Genomic DNA, 19,457 nt, shown 5'->3' with positions numbered 1-19,457 from the left:
AGAGGATTTGGGGGTCTTGAGGGCATCTAGAGGGGGGTTGGGGGGCATCTGGAGGGGGTTTGGGGGTCTTGAGAGGATTTGGGGGGTCTTGAGGTCATCTGGAAGGGGTCCAGTTGGGTTTTGGGGTCATTTGTAGGGGTTTTGGGCATCTCCAGGGGTTTCCAGTTGGGTTTTGGGGTCATTTGGAGGGATTTTGGGGTCTTGTGGCCACCTCCCAGGGTTCCAGTTGGGTTTTGGGGTCATTTTGATGGGATTAGGGCATCTTGAGGGCATCTGGGGAGGGTTCAGTTGGGTTTGGGGTCATTTGGAGGGGATTTGGGGGTCTTGAGGGGATCTGGGGGGTCTTGAGGGCATCTGGATGGGGTCCAGTTGGGTTTTGGGGTCATTTGGAGGGGATTTGGGGTCTTGAGGGCATCTAGAGGGGGTTGGGGGGCATCTGGAAGGGGTCCAGTTGGGTTTTGGGGTCATTTTGAGGGGATTTGGGGGTCTTGAGGCCATCTCCATGGGGTCCAGTTGGGTTTTGGGGTCATTTGGAGGGGTTTTGGGGGTCCTGAGGGCATCTCAAAGGGGTTGGGATGGGTTTGGGGGTGTCTGGAAGGGGTTTGGGGGGTCTTGAGGGCATCTGGAGGGGGTCCAGTTGGGTTTTGGGGTCATTTGTAGGGATTTTGGGGGTCTTGAGGCCATCTCCAGGGGTTCCAGTTGGGTTTGGGGGTCATTTCGAGGGGATTTGGGGGTCTTGAGGGGATTTGGGGGGTCTTGAGGGCATCTGGGGGGGTTCCAGTTGGGTTTTGGGGTCATTTTGAGGGTCTTTGGGGTCTGGAGGCCACCTCCAGGGGGTGTCCGGAGGGTTCCCGAGCCCCCCGATCCCCCCCTGGAGAGGCTTTGGGAGCCCCCCGCTGCCTTTTTTTGGGGGGTCCCTGGGGGGGGTGGTACCCCTGGGGGGGGGTCCCTGGGTGGGGGTCCCTGGGGGGGGTCCCACCCCCTGGGAGGGGTACCTGGAGGACCCGGGCCCTGCGGTAGGAGAGGGCCTCGGGGTGCAGCAGGCGGACGTGGGGTCATTTGGAGGGGATTTGGGGGTCTTGAGGGGATTTGGGGGGTCTTGAGGTCATCTCCAGGGGGTTCAGTTGGGTTTTGGGGTCATTTGGAGGGGATTTGGGGGTCTTGAGGCCATCTCCAGGGGGTCCAGTTGGGTTTGGGGTCACTTGGGGGGTCTTTGGGCATCTTGAGGGCGTTCAGTTGGGTTTGGGGTCATTTCCACCTCCAGGGGTTCCAGTTGGGTTTTGGGGTCATTTGTAGGGATTTTGGGGTCCGGAGGCCACCTCCAGGGGGTGTCCAGAGGGTTCCCGAGCCCCCCGATCCCCACTGGAGGGGTTTTGGGAGCCCCCCGCTGCCTTTTTTTGGGGGTCCCTGGGGGGGGTCCCTGGGGGGGGGGGTACCTGGAGGACCCGGGCCCTGCGGTAGGAGAGGGCCTCGGGGTGCAGCAGGCGGACGCGGGGTCATTTGGAGGGGATTTTAGGGGTCTTGAGGGGATTTGGGGGTCTTGAGGCCATCTCCAGGGGGTCCAGTTGGGTTTGGGGTCACTTGGGGGGTCTTTGGGCATCTTGAGGGCGTTCAGTTGGGTTTTGGGGTCATTTTAGGGGATTTGGGGGTCTTGAGGGAGTTCAATTGGGTTTTGGGGTCATTTCGAGGGGTTTTGGGGGTCTTGAGGGCATCTAGAGGGGGTTGGGGGCATCTGGAGGGGGTTCAGTTGGGTTTTGGGGTCATTTCGAGGGGATTTGGGGGTCTTGAGGGCATCTCCATGGGGTTCAGTTGGGTTTTGGGGTCATTTGGAGGGGATTTGGGCATCTCCAGGGGTTCCAGTTGGGTTTGGGTCCTTTTTAGGGGATTTGGGGGTCTTGAGGGCATCTGGATGGGGTTCAGTTGGGTTTGGGGTCATTTGTAGGGGTTTTGGGGTCCTGAGGGCATCTGGATGGGGTCCAGTTGGGTTTTGGGTCATTTCGAGGGGATTTGGGGGTCTTGAGGGCATCTCAGTTGGGTTTTGGGGTCATTTGTAGGGGATTTGGGCATCTCCTGGGGTTCCAGTTGGGTTTTGGGGTCATTTGGAAGGGATTTGGGGGTCTTGAGGGCATCTGGGGGGTCTTGAGGGCATCTCCAGGGGGTCCAGTTGGGTTTTGGGTCATTTCAAGGGGATTTGGGGGTCTTGAGGGCATCTCCATGGGGTTCAGTTGGGTTTTGGGGTCATTTGGAGGGGATTTGGGCATCTCCAGGGGTTCCAGTTGGGTTTGGGGTCCTTTTTAGGGGATTTGGGGGTCTTGAGGGCATCTGGAGGGGGTCCAGTTGGGTTTGGGGGGTCTGGAAGGGATGTGGGGGGTCTTGAGGGCATCTGGATGGGGTCCAGTTGGGTTTTGGGGTCATTTGGAGGGGATTTGGGGGGTCTTGAGGGCATCTGGGGGGGTCCAGTTGGGTTTTGGGGTCATTTCAAGGGTCTTTGGGGTCTGGAGGCCACCTCCAGGGGGCGTCCGGAGGGCTCCCGAGCCCCTCCAGCCCCCCCCGGAGGGGTTTTGGGAGCCCCCCGCTGCCTTTTTTTGGGGGGTCCCTGGGGGGGGGGGTCCCTGGGGGGGGGGTCCCACCCCCTGGGGGGGGTACCTGGAGGACCCGGGCCCTGCGGTAGGAGAGGGCCTCGGGGTGCAGCAGGCGGACGCGGGCCCCGTACGAGTCCTCCCCGCGGTTCCCCAGGGTGACCTGGACGTCCACGGCCTCGCTCAGCCCCACCACCAGCTCCTCCGCCCTGGGGGGGGACATTGGGGGGCGGGGGGGGGGTTGGGGTCAGTGGGGGGCATTGGGGGACGTTTGGGGTCAGTGGGGGACATTGGGGGGCGGGGGGGGGGTTGGGGTCAGTGGGGGGCGTTTGGGGGCATTTGGGGTCAATGGGGGACATTGGGGGACATTGGGGTCAATGGGGCCATTTGGGGGCGTTTGGGGTCAGTGGGGGACATTGGGGGGACTTTTGGGGTCGGGGGGCATTGGGGGACATTTGGGGTTGGGGTCAGTGGGATCAATGGGGGGTGTTTGGGGTCAATGGGGGGCATTTGGGGACGTCTTGGGGGCATTTAGGGACATTTGGAGACATTTGGGGTCGGGGGGGGGAGTTTGGGGTCAGTGGAGGGGCGCTTGGGGTCAATGGGGCATTTGGGGTCAATGGGGGCCATTTGAGGACATTTGGAGACATTGGGGGAAATTGTGGTCAATGGGGGCCATTGGGGACATTTGGGGGCATTTGGGGACATTTGGGGGCATTTGGGGACATTGGGGGATATTTGGGGCCATTTGGGGTCAATGGGGCCATTTGGGGCCATTTGGGGATATTTGGGGTCAATGGGGCCATTTGGGGTCATTGGAGACATTTGGGGCCATTTTGGGGCATTTGGGGCCATTTGGGGTCAATGGGGGCCATTTGGCGCCATTTGGGGATATTTGGGGTCAATGGGGCCATTTGGGGCAATTTGGGGCCATTTGGGGATATTTGGGGCCATTGGGGTCAATGGGGCCATTTGGGGCCATTTGGGTCCATCTGGAGGGGTCCGGGGGGGGGGATTTGGGTTTTTTGGGGTCCCCGAGGGGGTCCCGGGGGGCTCGTACCCCAGGAAGCGGCAGGAGAGCCGCAGGTCGTCCTGGCAGACGGCGTCGGCCCCGCAGTTCTTCTCGAAGGGCAGCTGTGGGGGCTGTCAGCCGACCCCAAACCCCCACCCCAAAATCCCCACCCCAAAATCCCCACCCCAAAACCCCCACCCCAAAACCCCCACCCCAAAACCCCCACCCCAATATTTCCATCCCAAATCCCAACCCCACTAATGTGACCCCAATAACTCGACCCCAATAACCCGACCCCAAATCCCCCACCCCAAATCCCCACCCCAAGATTTCCACCCCAAAACCCCCACCCCAATAACCCGACCCCAAAATCCCAACCCCAATAACCCGGCCCCATTAACCCAACCCCAATACTCCCATCCCAAATCCCCACCCCAAAACCCCCACCCCAAAATCCCCACCCCAAAACCCCCACCCCAAATCCCAAACCCAAAATCCCCACCCCAATAACCCGACCCCAATATCTGCACCCCAAATCCCCATCCCAATAACCCGACCCCAAAATCCCCACCCCAAATCCCCACCCCAAAATCCCCACCCCAATAACCCGACCCCGAATCCCAACCCCAATAACCTGGCCCCATTAACCCAACCCCAATATTTCCATCCCAAATCCCAACCCCAAATCCCCACCCCAAAACCTCCACCCCAAAACCCCCACCCCAAAATCCCCACCCCAAAATCCTGACCCCAATAACCCGACCCCAAATCCCAACCCCAATAACCCGGACCCAATAACCCGACCCCAATATTTCCATCCCAAATCCCAACCCCAAATCCCCACCCCAAAACCCCCACCCCAAATCCCCACCCCAAAATCCCCACCCCAAAATCTCCACCCCAATAACCCCACCCCGAATCCCAACCCCAATAACCCGGCCCCATTAACCCAACCCCAATGTTTCCATCCCAAATCCCAACCCCAAACCCCCACCCCAAAATCCCCACCCCAAAATCCCCACCCCAATAACCCCACCCCAAATCCCAACCCCAATAACCCGGCCCCATTAACCCAACCCCAATGTTTCCATCCCAAATCCCAACCCCAAACCCCCACCCCAAAATCCCCACCCCAAAACCCCACCCCAAAATCCACACCCCAATAACCCAACCCCAATAACCTGACCCCAATATCTCCACCCCATTATTTCCACCCCAAATCCCTACCCCAAAATCCCCACCCCAAGATTTCCACCCCAAAATCCCCACCCCAAATTCCAAACCCAATATCCCCACCCCAATAACCCAACCCCAAATCCCAACCCTAATATCTCCACCCCAAAATCTCCATCCAAATCTCCACCCTAATATTTCCACCCCAGTGTCTCCACCCCAAATACCTGACCCCAAATCCCCACCCCAAATCCCGACCCCAAATTCCACCCCAAAATCCCACCCAAAATCCCACCCCAATATCCTCTCCCCTAATCCCAACCCCAAATCCCACCCCTAATCCCACACTCAAATCCCTCTCCCACATCCCTCCCCAAATCCCGACCCCAAATCCCTCCCCCAAATCCCCCTCCCAAATCCCTCCCCCAAATCCCCCCCATAATCCCACCCCAAATCCTGACCCCAAATCCCACCCCGACCCCAAATCCTGACCCCAAATCCCTTCCCTCAACCCCAAATCCCTCCCCGACCCAAAATCCCAACCCCAAATCCCCCCCCGACCCCAAATCCTGACCCCAAATCCCTCCCCGACCCCAAATCCTGACCCCAAATCCCTCCCCGACCCCAAATCCCAACCCCAAATCCCTCCCCCGACCCCAAATCCCGACCCCAAATCCCTCCCCGACCCCAAATCCTGACCCCAAATCCCCCCCGACCCCAAATCCCAACCCCAAATCCCTCCCCTTGACCCCAAATCCCGACCCCAAATCCCTCCCCTTGACCCCAAACCCCAACCCCAAATCCCGACCCCAAATCCCGACCCCAAATCCCTCCCTTGACCCCAAATCCCCCCCCGACCCCAAATCCCTCCCCGACCCCAAATCCCGACCCCAAATCCCCCCAACCCCCCCCCCCCCCCGCACCGTGCCCAGGGTCTCGGTCTCCGAGTCCTGGCTCAGCGCCGGCCGCAGCCCCCCGGCCACCTCCAGGGGGTCCCCGGTGGCCTCGTAGCCCAGGCGCAGCCCCAGGGGGGTCAGCGTGTCCCGGGGGCACCCCTACAGCGGGGGGGGAAATGATGAAGAGGAGGATGAAGAGGAAGAAGATGATGATGATGAAGAGGAGGAGATGATGAAGAAGAAGGAGAAGGAGAAGATGAAGGAGAAGATGAAGATGAAGATGAAGGAGAAGGAGAAGATGAAGGAGAAGAAGAAGAAAAGAAGATGAAGATGAAGATGAAGATGAAGATGGAGATGGAGATAGAGATGGAGATGGAGATGAAGAAGATGATGAGAAGGAGAAGAAGAGAAGAAGAAGACAAAGGAGACGAAGATGATGATGATGAAGAAGATGATGAAGAAGAAGGAGAAGAAGAAGACAAAGAAGAAGAAGGAAAAGGAGAAGAAGAAGAAGAAGATGATGAAGAGGATGATGATGATGAAGAAGAAGAAGAAGACGAAGATGAAGAAGACGAAATAGACAAAGAAGAAGAAGAAGAAGGAGAAGGAGAAGGAGAAGAGGAGGAAGAAGAAAAGAAGATGATGATGATGAAGAAGAAGGAGAAGAAGAAGAAGGAGGAGATGATGAAGATGAAGACGAAAAAGGAGAAGGAGAAGGAGAGGATGAAGACGAAGAAGAAGAGAAGGAAGAAGAAGAAGATGAAGAAGGAGAAGACGAAGACGAAGTCAAAGAAGAAGAAAACAAAGAAGAAGAAGGTGAAGAAGAAGATGATGATGAAGAAGACAAAGAAGACGAAGATGAAGAAGGAGACAAAGAAGAAGAAGAAAATGAAGAAGAAAAAGAAGAAGAAAAGAAAGAGAAGAGACAACGACGACGAAGAAGACGATGAAGAAGAAGGTGAAGAAGAAGACGAAGACAGAAAGAGAAGGAGAAGAAGAGGAAGAAAAGAAGAAGACGAAGATGAAGAAGAAAAGAAGAAGAAGACAAAGAAGAAGAAGAAGAAGATGAGAAGACAAAGAAGATAATAAAAAGAAGACGAAGAAGAAGATGAAGAAGAGGACGACGAAGAAAAGAGGAAGAAAAGAAGAAGAGGAGAAGAGGAAGAAGAAGAAGACAAAGAAGAAGAAAAGAAGAAAAATGAAGAAAGAGAAAAAGAAGGAGGAGAAGAAGAAAAAGAAGAAGACGAAGAAGACGAAAGAAGACGAAGACGAAGAAGACGACGAAGAAGACGAAGAAGACGAAGAAGAAGAAACGACGACAAGGAGGATGAAGAAGAAGAGGAAGAGGAAGACAAAGAAGACGAAGAAGAAGATGAAGAAGAAGACAAAGACGAAGACAAAGAAATTTAGAAGAAATGAAGAAGAAGAAGAAGAAGAAGAAGAAGAAGAAGAAGAAGAAGAAGAAGAAGAAGAAGAAGAAGAAGAAGAAGGAGAAGGAGAAGGAGAAGGAGAAGAAGAAGGAGAAGAAGGAGAAGAAGAAGGAGGAGAAGAAGAAGAAGGAGGAGAAGGAGAAGGAGAAGGAGAAGGAGAAGGAGAAGGAGAAGGAGAAGGAGAAGAAGAAGAAGAAGGAGAAGAAGGAGAAGAAGGAGAAGAAGAAGAAGAAGAAGAAGGAGAAGAAGGAGAAGAAGGAGAAGAAGGAGAAGAAGGAGAAGAAGGAGAAGAAGGAGAAGAAGGAGAAGGAGAAGGAGAAGAAGGAGAAGAAGGAGAAGAAGGAGAAGAAGAAGAAGAAGGAGAAGAAGGAGAAGAAGGAGAAGAAGGAGAAGAAGGAGAAGAAGGAGAAGAAGGAGAAGGAGAAGGAGAAGGAGAAGGAGAAGAAGGAGAAGAAGGAGAAGAAGGAGAAGAAGAAGAAGAAGGAGAAGAAGGAGAAGAAGGAGAAGAAGGAGAAGAAGGAGAAGAAGGAGAAGAAGGAGAAGGAGAAGGAGAAGAAGGAGAAGAAGGAGAAGAAGGAGAAGGAGAAGAAGGAGAAGAAGGAGAAGAAGGAGAAGAAGGAGAAGAAGGAGAAGAAGGAGAAGAAGGAGAAGAAGGAGAAGAAGGAGAAGAAGGAGAAGAAGGAGAAGGAGAAGAAGGAGAAGAAGGAGAAGGAGAAGAAGAAGAAGGAGGAGAAGAAGGAGAAGAAGGAGAAGAAGAAGAAGGAGAAGGAGAAGAAGGAGAAGAAGGAGAAGAAGGAGAAGAAGAAGAAAAAGAAGAAGAAGGAGAAGAAAAAGAAGAAGAAGGAGAAGGAGAAGGAGAAGGAGAAGAAGGAGAAGGAGAAGAAGGAGAAGAAGGAGAAGAAGAAGAAGAAAGAAGAAAGAAGAAGAAAGATAGAGAGAAGAAGGAGAAGAAGGAGAAGAAGGAGAAGAAGGAGAAGGAAAGAAGAAAGGAGGAGAGAAGGAGGAAAGGAGAAGAAGAAGGAGAAGAAGACGAAGAGGAAGAAGAAGAAGAAAACCCCAACAACACCGATCAGACGCCCATGACCACCACACCCCCCGTTGCCCCCCCCCCCCCCAAATTGGGGTCCCACTGCCCCCCGCCCCCCCCCCGGGCCCCTCCCCGGACCCACCGTGAGGCTGATGGAGAGGTTCCGGCAGTGGCGCCCGACGCCCACCCGCAGGGTCCCGTTGAGGCCGGCGGCGCCCCCGGGGAAGGCGGCGCGGCGCGTGGCCCGCCCGGGGTCCAGGGTGGCCTGGTAGCGCAGGGTGGCCGACACCTGGGAGCCTGCGGGGGGGGAGGGGTTTTTGGGGTGGGGGGGGTCGTGGGGGGTCATGGGGGGTCATGGGGGGGTCATGGGGGGTCAATGGGGGGGGAGGGTGGGGGAGGTTGGGGGCGTATGGAGGGGTTTTTGGGGTGGGGGGGGTCATGGGGGGTCATGGGGGGTCATGGGGGGGTCATGGGGGGGAGGGTGGGGGGGGTTTGGGGGTCGTCTGGGGGGGTTTTCGGGGAGGGGAGGGGTTTTTGGGGGGTGGGGGGGTCATGGGGGGTCATGGGGGGGTCATGGGGGGGAGGGTGGGGGGGTTTGGGGGTCGTCTGGGGGGTTTTCGGGGAGGGGAGGGGGTTTTTGGGGGGTGGGGGGGTCATGGGGGGTCATGGGGGGGTCATGGGGGGTGTGGGGGGCAACGGGGAGGGGAGGGTTGGGGAGGTTGGGGGGGTCTGGAGGGGGTTTGGGGGTTGTCTGGGGGGGTTTTGGGGGAGGGAGGGGGTTTTGGGGGGTGGGGGGGTATGGGGGTCATGGGGGGTCATGGGGAGGTCATGGGGGGTCATGGGGGTCATGGGGGGGGTCATGGGGGGGGTCCTGGGGGTCATGGGGGGAGGGTGGGGGAGGTTGGGGGGGTTTGGGGGTGTCTGGAGGGGGTTTGGGGGTCGTCTGGGGGGGTTTTTGGGGAGGGGAGGGGGTTTTGGGGTGTGGGGGGGTCATGGGGGGTCATGGGGGGTCATGGGGGGGTCATGGGGGGGAGGGTGGGGGAGGTTGGGGGCGTCTGGGGGGGGTTTTGGGGGCATCTGGAGGGGATCTCAGAGGCCACGTGGATTTTGGGAGGATTTTGGGGACATCTGGGGGGGAATTTGGGGGGTTTGGGGCCATCCGGGGTGGATTTTGGGGTTTCGGGCCCCTCCGGAGTGGATTTTGGGGTTTTGGGGCCATCTGGGCTGGATTTTGGGTTTTGGGCCCCTCTGGAGTGGATTTTGGGGAGGTTCCTGAGTATTTTGGGGCACATCTGGGCTGGATTTTGGGGGTTTTGGGCCCCTCCGGAGTGGATTTTGGTTTTTTTGGGGCCATCCGGGGTGGATTTTGGGGGTTTTGGGGCCATCTGGGGTGGATTTTGGGGGTTTTGGGGTCATCCGGAGTGGATTTTGGGGTTTTGGGGCCATCCGGGGAGGATTTGGGGGTTTTGGGTCCCTCTGGAGTGGATTTTGGGGGAATTTTTGGGGTTTCGGGCCCCTCCGGAGTGGATTTTGGGTTTTTTGGGGCCATCCGGGGTGGATTTGGGGGTTTTGGGTCCCTCTGGAGTGGATTTTGGGTTTTTTGGGCCCCTCCGGGGTGGATTTGGGGGGGTTTGGGGCCAAACTTGGGCTTTTTGTGGGTGGGGGTCTCTCACCGAAGTTATCGGGGGTTCCTGAGGATTTGGGGCACATCTGGGGTGGATTTTGGGGTTTTGGGCCCCTCCGTAGTGGATTTTGGTTTTTTTGGGGCCATCTGGGCTGGATTTTGGGTTTTCGGGCCCCTCCGGAGTGGATTTTGGGGAATTTTGGGTTTTCGGGCCCCTCTGGAGTGGATTTTGGGGAATTTTGGGGTTTTGGGCCCCTCCGTAGTGGATTTTGGTTTTTTTTGGGGCCATCTGGGCTGGATTTTTGGGTTTTCGGGCCCCTCCGGAGTGGATTTTGGGGGAATTTTGGGTTTTCGGGCCCCTCTGGAGTGGATTTTGGGGGAATTTTGGGGTTTTGGGTCCCTCCGGAGTGGATTTTGGGGGGTTTGGGGCCATCTGGAGTGGATTTGGGGGTATTGGGTCCCTCCGGAGTGGATTTTGGGGGTTTTGGGGCACATCTGGGGTGGATTTGGGGGGTTTGGGCCAAAATTGTTTTTTTTGTGGGTGGGGGTCTCTCACCGAAGTTATCGGGGGTCTTCTTGGTGACCAGGAAGCAGAGCTCGGCCTCGGCCACCTCCCTGGCCTTCCTCCCCTCCTGCTCCTCCTCCTCCTCCTCCTCCCGGCACCCCAAGGCGCCCGCGGGGACCTCCGGGGGGCCGGAAAGTCACCGCCAGGCGCACCCTGAGCAGCGGGGGGACCTGGGGGGGGCGAGATTTTTTGGGGGGGGGTCCCCTTTTTTTTGGGGGGGGTCCCTTTTATTTTGGGGTTCCCCTTTTTTTTTTTTCGGGAGGGGGTCCCTTTTTTTTTTTTGGGGGGTGTCCCCCTTTTTTTTGTTTTTTGGGGGGGTCCCCCTTTTTTTTGGGGGGGGGGTCCCCTTTTTTTTGGGGGGGAGTCCCCTTTTTATTTTTTTTTTTTTGGGGGGGGGGTCCCCTTTTTGTTTTTTTTGGTGGGGGGTCCCCTTTTTTATTTTTTTTGGGGTGGTTCCCCTTTTTTTTTTTGGGGGGGTCCCCTTTTTTTTTGGGTTCCCCTTTTTTTTTTGAGGGGTTCCCTTTATTTTTTTGGGGGGGGGTTCCCCTTTTTTTTTTTTTGGGGGGTCCCTTTTTTTTTTTTTTTTGCGGGTTCCCCCCTTTTTTTTTTTTTGGGGGGGGTCCCCTTTTTCTTTTTATTTTTGGGTTCCCCTATTTTTTTTTTGGGTTCCCCTTTTATTTTTTTGGGGGTGGGGTCCCTTAATTTTTTTTTGGGGGGGGGTCCTCTTTATTTTTTTTTTGGGGGGTCCCCTATTTTTTTTTTATTTGGGGGGTTCCCCTTTTTTTTTTTGGGGGGGTGTCCCCTTTTTTTTTGGGTTCCCCCTTTTTTTTGGTCTCCGGGGGGTCCCCCTCTCCGGGGGTTCCCCCTCCCCCCCCCGGGGTCTCCCTCATCTCCGGGGGTCCCCCCTCATTTCTGGGGGGTTCCCTTTTTTATTTTGGGGGTCCTTTTTTTGGGGGGTTCCTTTTTTTTTGTTTTGGGTCCCCTTTTTTTTTGGGGGACATGGGGTCCCCTTTTTTTTTTTTTGGGGTGGGGTCCCCTTTTTTTATTTTTTGGGGGGTCCCCTTTTTTTTTTTGGGGGTCCCCCTTTTTTTTTTTTTTGGGGTTCCCTTTATTTTTTTGGGGGTCCCTTTTTTTTTTTTGGGGGGTCCCTATTTTTTTTAGGGGGTCCCTTTTTTGTTTGGGGGTTCCCCTTTTTATTTTTTTTTGGGGGGTCCCTTTTTTTTTGGGTTCCCCTTTTTTATTTTTTTTGGGGGGTCCCCTTTTTTTTGGGGGGGCCCCCCTTTTTTTTTTTGGGGGGGTCCCCTTTTTTATTTTTTTTTGGGGGGGGTTCTTGAGCCCACCTGAGCAGCAGGACCTGGCCCTGGCCCTGATGGCCACGCCCGCAGCCTGTTCCCTGTCAGGACCCGGCCCCGCTCAGCGCCGGCCCAAGTGGGCGTGGCCCCAGCCCAAACGGGCGCCGCGCATGCCGTGAAGGGGAGGGGAGGGGTGGGGGGTGAGGGGGTGGGGGGAGGGGTCCGGGACCCCAAGGGGGCTGGACCCCAAGGGGTCCAGACCCAAAGGGGGATCTGGACCCCAAAGGTCCCACCACCCAAGATCTCACACCCAAGGGTCCCCCAGCACCCAAACATCTCCTAACCCCAAGGGGTCCCCAGCACCCAAGGGTTCCACCACCCAAGGAGTCTCCAGCACCCAAGGGTTCCCCAGCACCCAAGGGGGTCTCCAGCACCCAAGGGGGTCTCCGGCACCCAGGAGTTCCCCAGCACCCAAGGGTTCTCCCAGCACCCAAGGGTGTCCAGCACCCACGGGGGGCTCCAGCACCCAAAACACCTCCAGCACCCAAGGGTTCTCAGACCACCCAAGGGTTTTCTGACCACCCAAGACACCTCCAGCACCCAGGGGTTCCAGCACCCAAGGGGTCCTGACCACCCAAGGGGTCCCCAGCACCCAAGGGGTCCCCAGCACCCAAAACATCTCCAGCACCCAAGGGGTTCTCACTACCCAAGGGGTCTCCAGCACCCAAGGGGTCCCCAGCACCCAAGGGGTTCCTCAGCACCCCAAGGGGTCTCCAGCACCCAAGGGGTCCCCAGACCCAAGACGTCCAGGACCCCGAACGTCCCCGGGTACCTAAGGGTCCTCCACCACCCAGGGGTCTCTGGCACCCAAGGGCTCTCCAGCACCCAAGATGCCCTCTCCAGCACCAAGGGGTTCTCACCACCCAAGGGCCCCCCAGCACCCAAGGGTCCCCAGCACCCAAGGGTTCCCCAGCACCCAAGGGTTCCCCAGACCCAAGGGTTCCCAGCACCCAAGGGTCTCCACCACCCAAGGGATCCCCGGCACCCAAGGGTCCCCCAGCACCCAAGGGTCCCCACCACCCAAGGGTCCCCACCATCCTAGGGGTCCCCAGCACCCAAGGGTCCCCCAGCACCCAGGGGTTCCCCAGCACCCAAGGGTCCCCACCACCCAAGGGTCCCCCAGCACCCAAGGGTCCCCCAGCACCCAGGGGTCCCCCAGCACCCCAAGGGTCCCCAGCACCCAAGGGGTCCCCAGCACCCAAGGGTCCCCCAGCACCCAAGGGGTCCCCCAGCACCCAAGGGGTCCCCAGCACCCAAGGGTCCCCAGCACCCAAGGGGTCCCCAGCACCCAAGGGTCCCCAGCACCCAAGGGGATCCCCACAGCCCCAAGGGTCCCCCAGTCACCCAAGGGGTCTCCTGGCACCCAAGGGGTCCCCCAGCACCCAAGGGGTTGCCAGAACCTAAGGGGTCCCCAGCACCCAAGATCTCCAGCACCCAAGGGGTCTCCACGACCCAAGGGTCCCCAGCACCCAAGGGGTCCCCAGCACCCAAGGGGCTCCAGCACCCAAGGGGTTCAGCACCCAAAACATCTCCAGCACCCAGGGGTCCCCACCACCCAAGGGTCCCCAGCACCCAAGGGTCCCCAGCACCCAAGGGGCTCCAGCACCCAGGGGTCCCCAGCACCCAAAGATTTCCAGCACCCAAGGGCCTCCCACCACCCAAGGGTCCCCCAGCACCCAAGGGGTCCCCAGCACCCAAGGGGTCTCCAGCACCCAAGGGGTCCCAGCACCCAAGGGGTTCCAGCACCCAAAGGGATCTCCAGCACCCAAGGGTTCCCCACCACCACCCAAGGGTCCCCCAGCACCCAAGGGGTCCCCAGCACCCAAGGGTTCCCCCAGCACCCAGGGCCCGCACCCAAGACTTCCCCAGCACCCAAGGGTTCCTGACCACCCGAGGTTTCCCAGCACCCAAGGGTCTCTACCACCCAAGGGTCCCCCAGCACCCAAGGGTCTCCAGCACCCAAGGGTCCCCCAGCACCCAAGGGGTCCCCAGCACCCAAGGGTCCCCCAGCCACCCAAGGGGGCTCCAGCACCCAAAGGTTCCCCAGCACCCAAGGGGCTCCAGCACCCAAGGGGTCTCCAGCACCCAAGGGGTCTCCAGCACCCAAGGGTCCCCCAGCACCCAAGGGTTCCTGACCACCCAAGGAATCCCCAGCACCCAAGGGTCTCCAGCACCCAAAACATCTCCAGCACCCAGGGGGTCCCCAGCACCCAAAGGTTCCTGACCACCCAAGGGTCCCCAGCACCCAAGGTCCCCCACCACCCAAGACTTCCCAGCACCCAAGGGTTCCCCAGCACCCAAGGGTTCCCGACCACCCAAGGTTTCCCAGCACCCAAGGGTCTCTACCACCCAAGATGCCTCCAGCACCCAAGGGTTCCCCAGCACCCAAGGGTTCCCCAGCACCCAAGGGTTCCCCACCACCCAAGGGTCCCCCCCCACCTCTCCCACCCCCCCACCCCCCTCCCCCGCCCCCCCCACCTGGCTGTAGTGCGGGGCGACGCCGCCCTCCCCCCCCCGGAAGACGTAGAGCGGCCCCGCGGTGCTCGTCCTCCAGGGGGGCGCCCACGGCCACGTCGTGCCAGCCGTCGCCGTCCACGTCCCCCAGGCGGCTGAGGCTGGCCCCGAAGCGCCCAGGGGGTGGCCGGGCTGGCCCCGCAGCGTCAGAGGGCAGTGCAGCTTCCCGGACTATGGGGGGGTTAATTAATTAGGGGGGGTTAATTAGGGGGGGTAATTAGGATGGGTTGGATGGGGTGGGTTGGGTTGGGTTGGGTTGGGTTGGGTTGGGAGGGGTTGGGTTGAGTGGGGTTGGGTTGGGTGGGAGGGGTTGGGTTGGGTTGGTTGGGGTTTGGGTTGGGTTAATTAGGGTGGGTTAATTAGGGCTGGGTTGGGTTAATTAGGGGGGGTTAATTAGGGCTGGGTTCATGAAGAGGGTTGGGTTGGGTTGGGTTGGGTTGGGTTGGGTTGGGAGGGGTTGGTTGGGAGGGGTTGGGTGGGGTTGTGTTCGGTTAATTAGGGTGGGTTAATTAGGGCTGGGTTGGGTTAATTAAGGTGGGTTAATTAGGGCTGGGTTGGGTTAATTAGGGTAGGTTAATTAGGATTGGGTTGGATGGGGGTGGGTGGGGTTGGGTAGAGTTGGGTTGGGTGGCTTGGTCGATTTGGGGTTGGGTGGGGTTGGGTTGGGTTAATTAGGGTGGGTTAATTAGGGCTGGGTTGGGTTAATTAGGGGGGGTTAATTAGGGTGGGTTGGAGGAAGAGGGTTGGGTTGGGTTGATTTGGGTTGGGTTGGTTGGGTTGGGATCAATTTGGGGTCTGGTTGGGGTTAATTTGGGGTTGATTTGGGGTCAATTTGGGGTCGGGTTGATCAATTTGGGGTTGGCTTAGGTTGGTTGACTTGGGATTGATTTAGGGTCACTTTGGGTTGATTTGGGTTGAGTTGGGGTCAGTTCGGGGTTGATTTAGGGTCGATTTAGGGTCTATTTGGGGTCACTTTGGGGTCGATTCGGGGTCGATTTGGGGTTGATTTAGGGTCACTTCGGAGTTGATTTCAGGTCGATTTGGGGACAATTTGTCGTCAATCTGGGGTTGATTTGGGGTTGATTTGGGGTCGATTTGTGTTTGATTTGGGGTCGATTTTGGGTCGATTTAGGGTCTATTTGGGGTCACTTTGGGGTCGATTCAGGGTCAGTTTGGAATCAGTTTGGGGTCAATTTGGGGTTGATTTGGGTCTATTTGGGGTCACTTTGGGCTCGATTTGGGGTCACTTTGGGCTCGATTTGGGGTCACTTTGGGGTCGATTCAGGGTCAGTTTGGAGTCAGTTTGGGGTCAATTTTGGGGTCTATTTGGGGTCACTTTGGGTTCGATTTGGGGTCACTTTGGGGTCGATTCGGGGTTGAGTTGGGGTCAATTTAGGGTCGATTTAGGGTCGCTTTGGGGTTGATTTGGGGTCGCTTTGGGGTCAGATTTTTCAGTTTGGGGTTGCGTTGGTCGATTTGGGGTCGGGTTAGGTTGGTTGATTTGGGGTCAATTCAGAGTTGATCTGGGGTCAATTTAGGGTCTATTTAGGGTCACTTTTGGGTCACTTTGGGGGATTTGGGGACAGTTTGGGATTGATTTGGGGTCGATTTGGGGTCGGTTTGGGGTTGATCTGGGGTAGGGTTGGTTGGTTGATTTGGGGTTGTTTTGGGGTTGATTTGGGGTCAATTTAGGGTCAGTTTGGGGTCGATTTGGGTTGATTTGGGTCGATTTGTGTTTGATTTGGGGTCAATTTGGGGTCGGGTTGATCGATTTGGGGTTGGGTTGGTCGATTTGGGGTCAGGTTAGGTCGGTTGATTTGGGATTGATTTGGGGTTGATTTGGGGTTGAGTTGGGGTCAGTTCGGGTTGATTTAGGGTTGATTTAGGGTCTATTTGGGGTCGATTTAGGGTCAGCTTGGGATCGATTTGGGGCCGGTTTGGGGTTGATTTGTGTTTGATTTGGGGTCGATTTGGGGTCACGTTGATCGATTTGAGGTCGGGTTAGGTTGGTTGATTTGGGGTCGATTTTGGGTCGATTTAGGGTCTATTTGGGGTCACTTTGGGCTCGATTTGGGCTGATTTGTGGTTGATTTCAGGTCAATTTGGGGACAATTTGGGGTCAATCTGGGGTTGATTTGGGGTTGATTTGGGGTCGATTTAGGGGTCACTTTGGGGTCGATTTAGGGTCACTTTGGGGTCACTTTGGGGTCGATTTAGGGTCGATTTGGGGACAATTTGGGGTCAATCTGGGGTTGATTTGGGGTCAATTTCTGTTTGATTTGGGTCGATTTGGGGTCGATTTAGGGTCTGTTTGGGGTCGCTTTGGGCTCGATTTAGGGTCACTTTGGGGTCGCTTTGGGGTTGATTTAGGGTCGATTTTGGGTCGATTTAGGGTCTATTTGGGGTCACTTTGGGGTCGATTCGGGGTCGATTCGGGGTCGCGTTGATCGATTTGGGGTTGGGTTGGTCTATTTGGGGTCGGGTTGGGTTGGTTGATTTGGGGTCAATTCAGGGTCGATTTGGGGTCAATTTAAGGTCAGTTTTGGGGTCAATTTAGGGTCGATTCGGGGTCGCTTTGGCGTTGATTTAGGGTCTTTTTGGGGTCACTTTGGAGCCGATTCGGGGTCGCGTTGCGCTCCCCTACCTTTGGCGGCAGCCGGCAGACCCCCACGCGCCCCCCGCTGCCGTCCCCGTAGAACATGGGGGCCCCCACCAGCAGCGCCCCCGCCGAGGCGCCCCCCCGGGGGGCCAGGGCGCACAGGGACGCCCCGAAGTAGGAGCCCACCTGGGGGGGCAGCGGGGTCAGCGGGATGGGGTGGGGAACGGCGGGAGGGGGGGGTCCCGCGCCCCCACCCCACCCCACCCCCCCGACCCCCCCCCCTCACCTGCTGCCCCACGGCGTCCCCCACCAGCTCCCAGGTGGGCCGCGGAGGAGGAAGAGGAGAGGCGGCCGACGTGGCCGGAGCGGGGGCCCCCAGCGCCAGCCCCCGGCTGCCCCCCAGGGACAGGGACTCGGCCGCGTAGCCTGGGGACAGCGGGGTCAGTGGGGGGGGTGGGGGGGGACCCCAAGACCCCCCCAAGAGGATACCAAGAACCCCAAGACCCCATGGGGACACTGAGACCCCCAAGACCCCCATGGGGACACCAAAAACCCCATAGGGACACCAAGACCCCAAAATCCCCATGGGGACACCAAAAACCCTAAGACCCCCGTGGTGACCCCAAGACCCCCATGGGGACACTGAGGCCCCCAAGACCCCCATAGGGACACCAAAAACCCCAAGACCCCCATGGGGAAGCCAAGATCCCCATGGGGACACTGAGACCCCCAAGACCCCCGTGGGGACACCAAAAACCCCAAGACCCCCATGGTGACCCCAAGACCCCCATGGGGACACCAAAACCCCAAGACCCCCATGGTGACCCCAAGACCCCCATGGGGACACCAAGACCCCCATGGGGACACTGAGACCCCCAAGACCCCCATAGGGACACCAAAAACCCCAATGAGACACCAAGGACCCCAAGACCCCAACAGAGACCCCAAGAACCCCCAGGGGGACGCCAAGACCCTGAAGACCCCCATGGGAAAGCCAAGACCCCCATGGGGACACTGAGACCCCCAAGACCCCCATAGGGACACCAAAAACCCTAAGACCCCCGTGGTGACCCCAAAACCCCCATGGGGACACTGAGACCCCCAAGACCCTCATGGGGACCCCAAGACCCCCATGGGGACATCGACAACCCCAATACCCCCATAGGGACACCAAAACCCCAAAGACCCCCATGGTGACCCCTAGACCCTGAAGACCCCCATGGGGACATCAAGACCCCCAAGACCCCCACGGTGACCCCAAGACCCCCATGGTGACCCCAAGACCCCAATGGGGACACCAATGCCCCCAAGACCCCATGGTGACCCCAAGACCCCCAGGAGGACACCAAAGCCCCCAAGACCCCCATGGGGACCCCAAGACCCCCAAGACTCCCGTGGTGACCCCAAGACCCCCATGGGGACACTGAGGCCCCCAAGACCCCCATAGGGACACCAAAACCCTAAGACCCCCACGGTGACCCCAAGACCCCCATAGGGACACCAAAAACCCCAAGACCCCCATGGGGACATCAAGACCCCCAAGACCCCCACAGTGACCACAAGACCCCCCAAGGGACGCAAGACCCTGAAGACCCCCAAGGTGACATCAAGACCCCCATGGGGACACTGAGACCCCCATGGGGACACCAAGACCCCCATGGGGACATCGAGAACCCCAATACCCCCATAGGGACACCAAAAATCCCAAGACCCCCACGGTGACACCAAGACCCTCAAGACCCCTATGGTGACCCCAAGACCCCCATGGGGACAACAAAAACCCCAATGAGACACCAAGACCCCAAAGACCCCCACAGTGACCCCAAGACCCCCAAGACCCTCATGGGGACCCCAAGACCCCCATGGTGACCCCAAGACCCCCCTGGGGACACCAAATACCCCAATGAGACACCAAGACCCCAAAACCCCACAGTGACCCCAAGACCCCCCAAGGGGACGCCAAGACCCTGAAGACCCCCATGGGGTCACAAGACCCCAATGGGGACACTGAGACCCCCAAGACCCCCATAGGGACACCAAAACCCCATAGAGACACCAAGACCCCAAAACCCCCACAGTGACCCAAGACCCCCCAAGGGGACGCCAAGACCCCCAAGACCCCATGGTGACCCCAAGACCCCAATGAGGACAACAATGCCCCCAAGACCCCCATGGGGACACCAAGACCCCCATGTGGACACTGAGACCCCCAAGACCCCCATGGGGACACCAAAAACCCCAAGACCCCCATGGTGACCCCAAGACTCCCATGGGGGCACCAAGACCCCAATGGTGACCCCAAGACCCTGAAGACCCCCATGGTGACACCAAGACCCCCATTGGGGACACCAAAACCCCAAAGACCCCCAAGTGGACACCGAGACCCCAAAGACCCCCACAGTGACCCCAAGACCCCCCATGGGGACACCAAGACCCCCAAGAGGACAACAAGACCCCCAATAATCCCATAGGGACACCAAAACCCCAAAGACCCCCATGGTGACCCCTAGACCCCCATGGTGACCCCAAGACCCCAATGGGGACACCAATGCCCCCAAGACCCCCATGGTGACCCCAAGACCCCCAGGAGGACACCAAAGCCCCCAAGACCCCCATGGGGACCCCAAGACCCCCAAGACCCCCATGGTGACCCCAAGACCCCAATGGGGACACCAATGCCCCCAAG

At 58.1% G+C, this 19,457-nt stretch overlaps 1 protein-coding gene across 1 annotated transcript in view; it reads right to left on the bottom strand.

Moving 5' to 3' along the window:
• Window positions 1-19,457, bottom strand: part of LOC139999860 (integrin alpha-M-like) — a 58,409-nt gene that overhangs the window by 21,370 nt on the left and 17,582 nt on the right. Inside the window, exons 12-19 of the mRNA XM_072029488.1 lie at window positions 17,058-17,197; window positions 16,817-16,957; window positions 13,904-14,343; window positions 10,298-10,443; window positions 8,260-8,414; window positions 5,688-5,819; window positions 3,640-3,713; window positions 2,647-2,788 (exon numbers count right to left, since the gene is read on the bottom strand). Of these exons, the coding sequence (XP_071885589.1) occupies window positions 2,647-2,788; window positions 3,640-3,713; window positions 5,688-5,819; window positions 8,260-8,414; window positions 10,298-10,443; window positions 13,904-14,343; window positions 16,817-16,957; window positions 17,058-17,197 (1,370 nt within the window). The remainder of the gene's footprint in view (window positions 1-2,646; window positions 2,789-3,639; window positions 3,714-5,687; window positions 5,820-8,259; window positions 8,415-10,297; window positions 10,444-13,903; window positions 14,344-16,816; window positions 16,958-17,057; window positions 17,198-19,457) is intronic.

The sequence above is a fragment of the Anas platyrhynchos genome, chromosome 30 (assembly GCF_047663525.1).
Source record: "Anas platyrhynchos isolate ZD024472 breed Pekin duck chromosome 30, IASCAAS_PekinDuck_T2T, whole genome shotgun sequence".
NCBI classification, from domain to species: Eukaryota; Metazoa; Chordata; class Aves; order Anseriformes; family Anatidae; genus Anas; species Anas platyrhynchos.
Note: the sequence above shows the minus strand (reverse complement) of the source record. Positions and strands in the feature narration are given on the sequence as shown.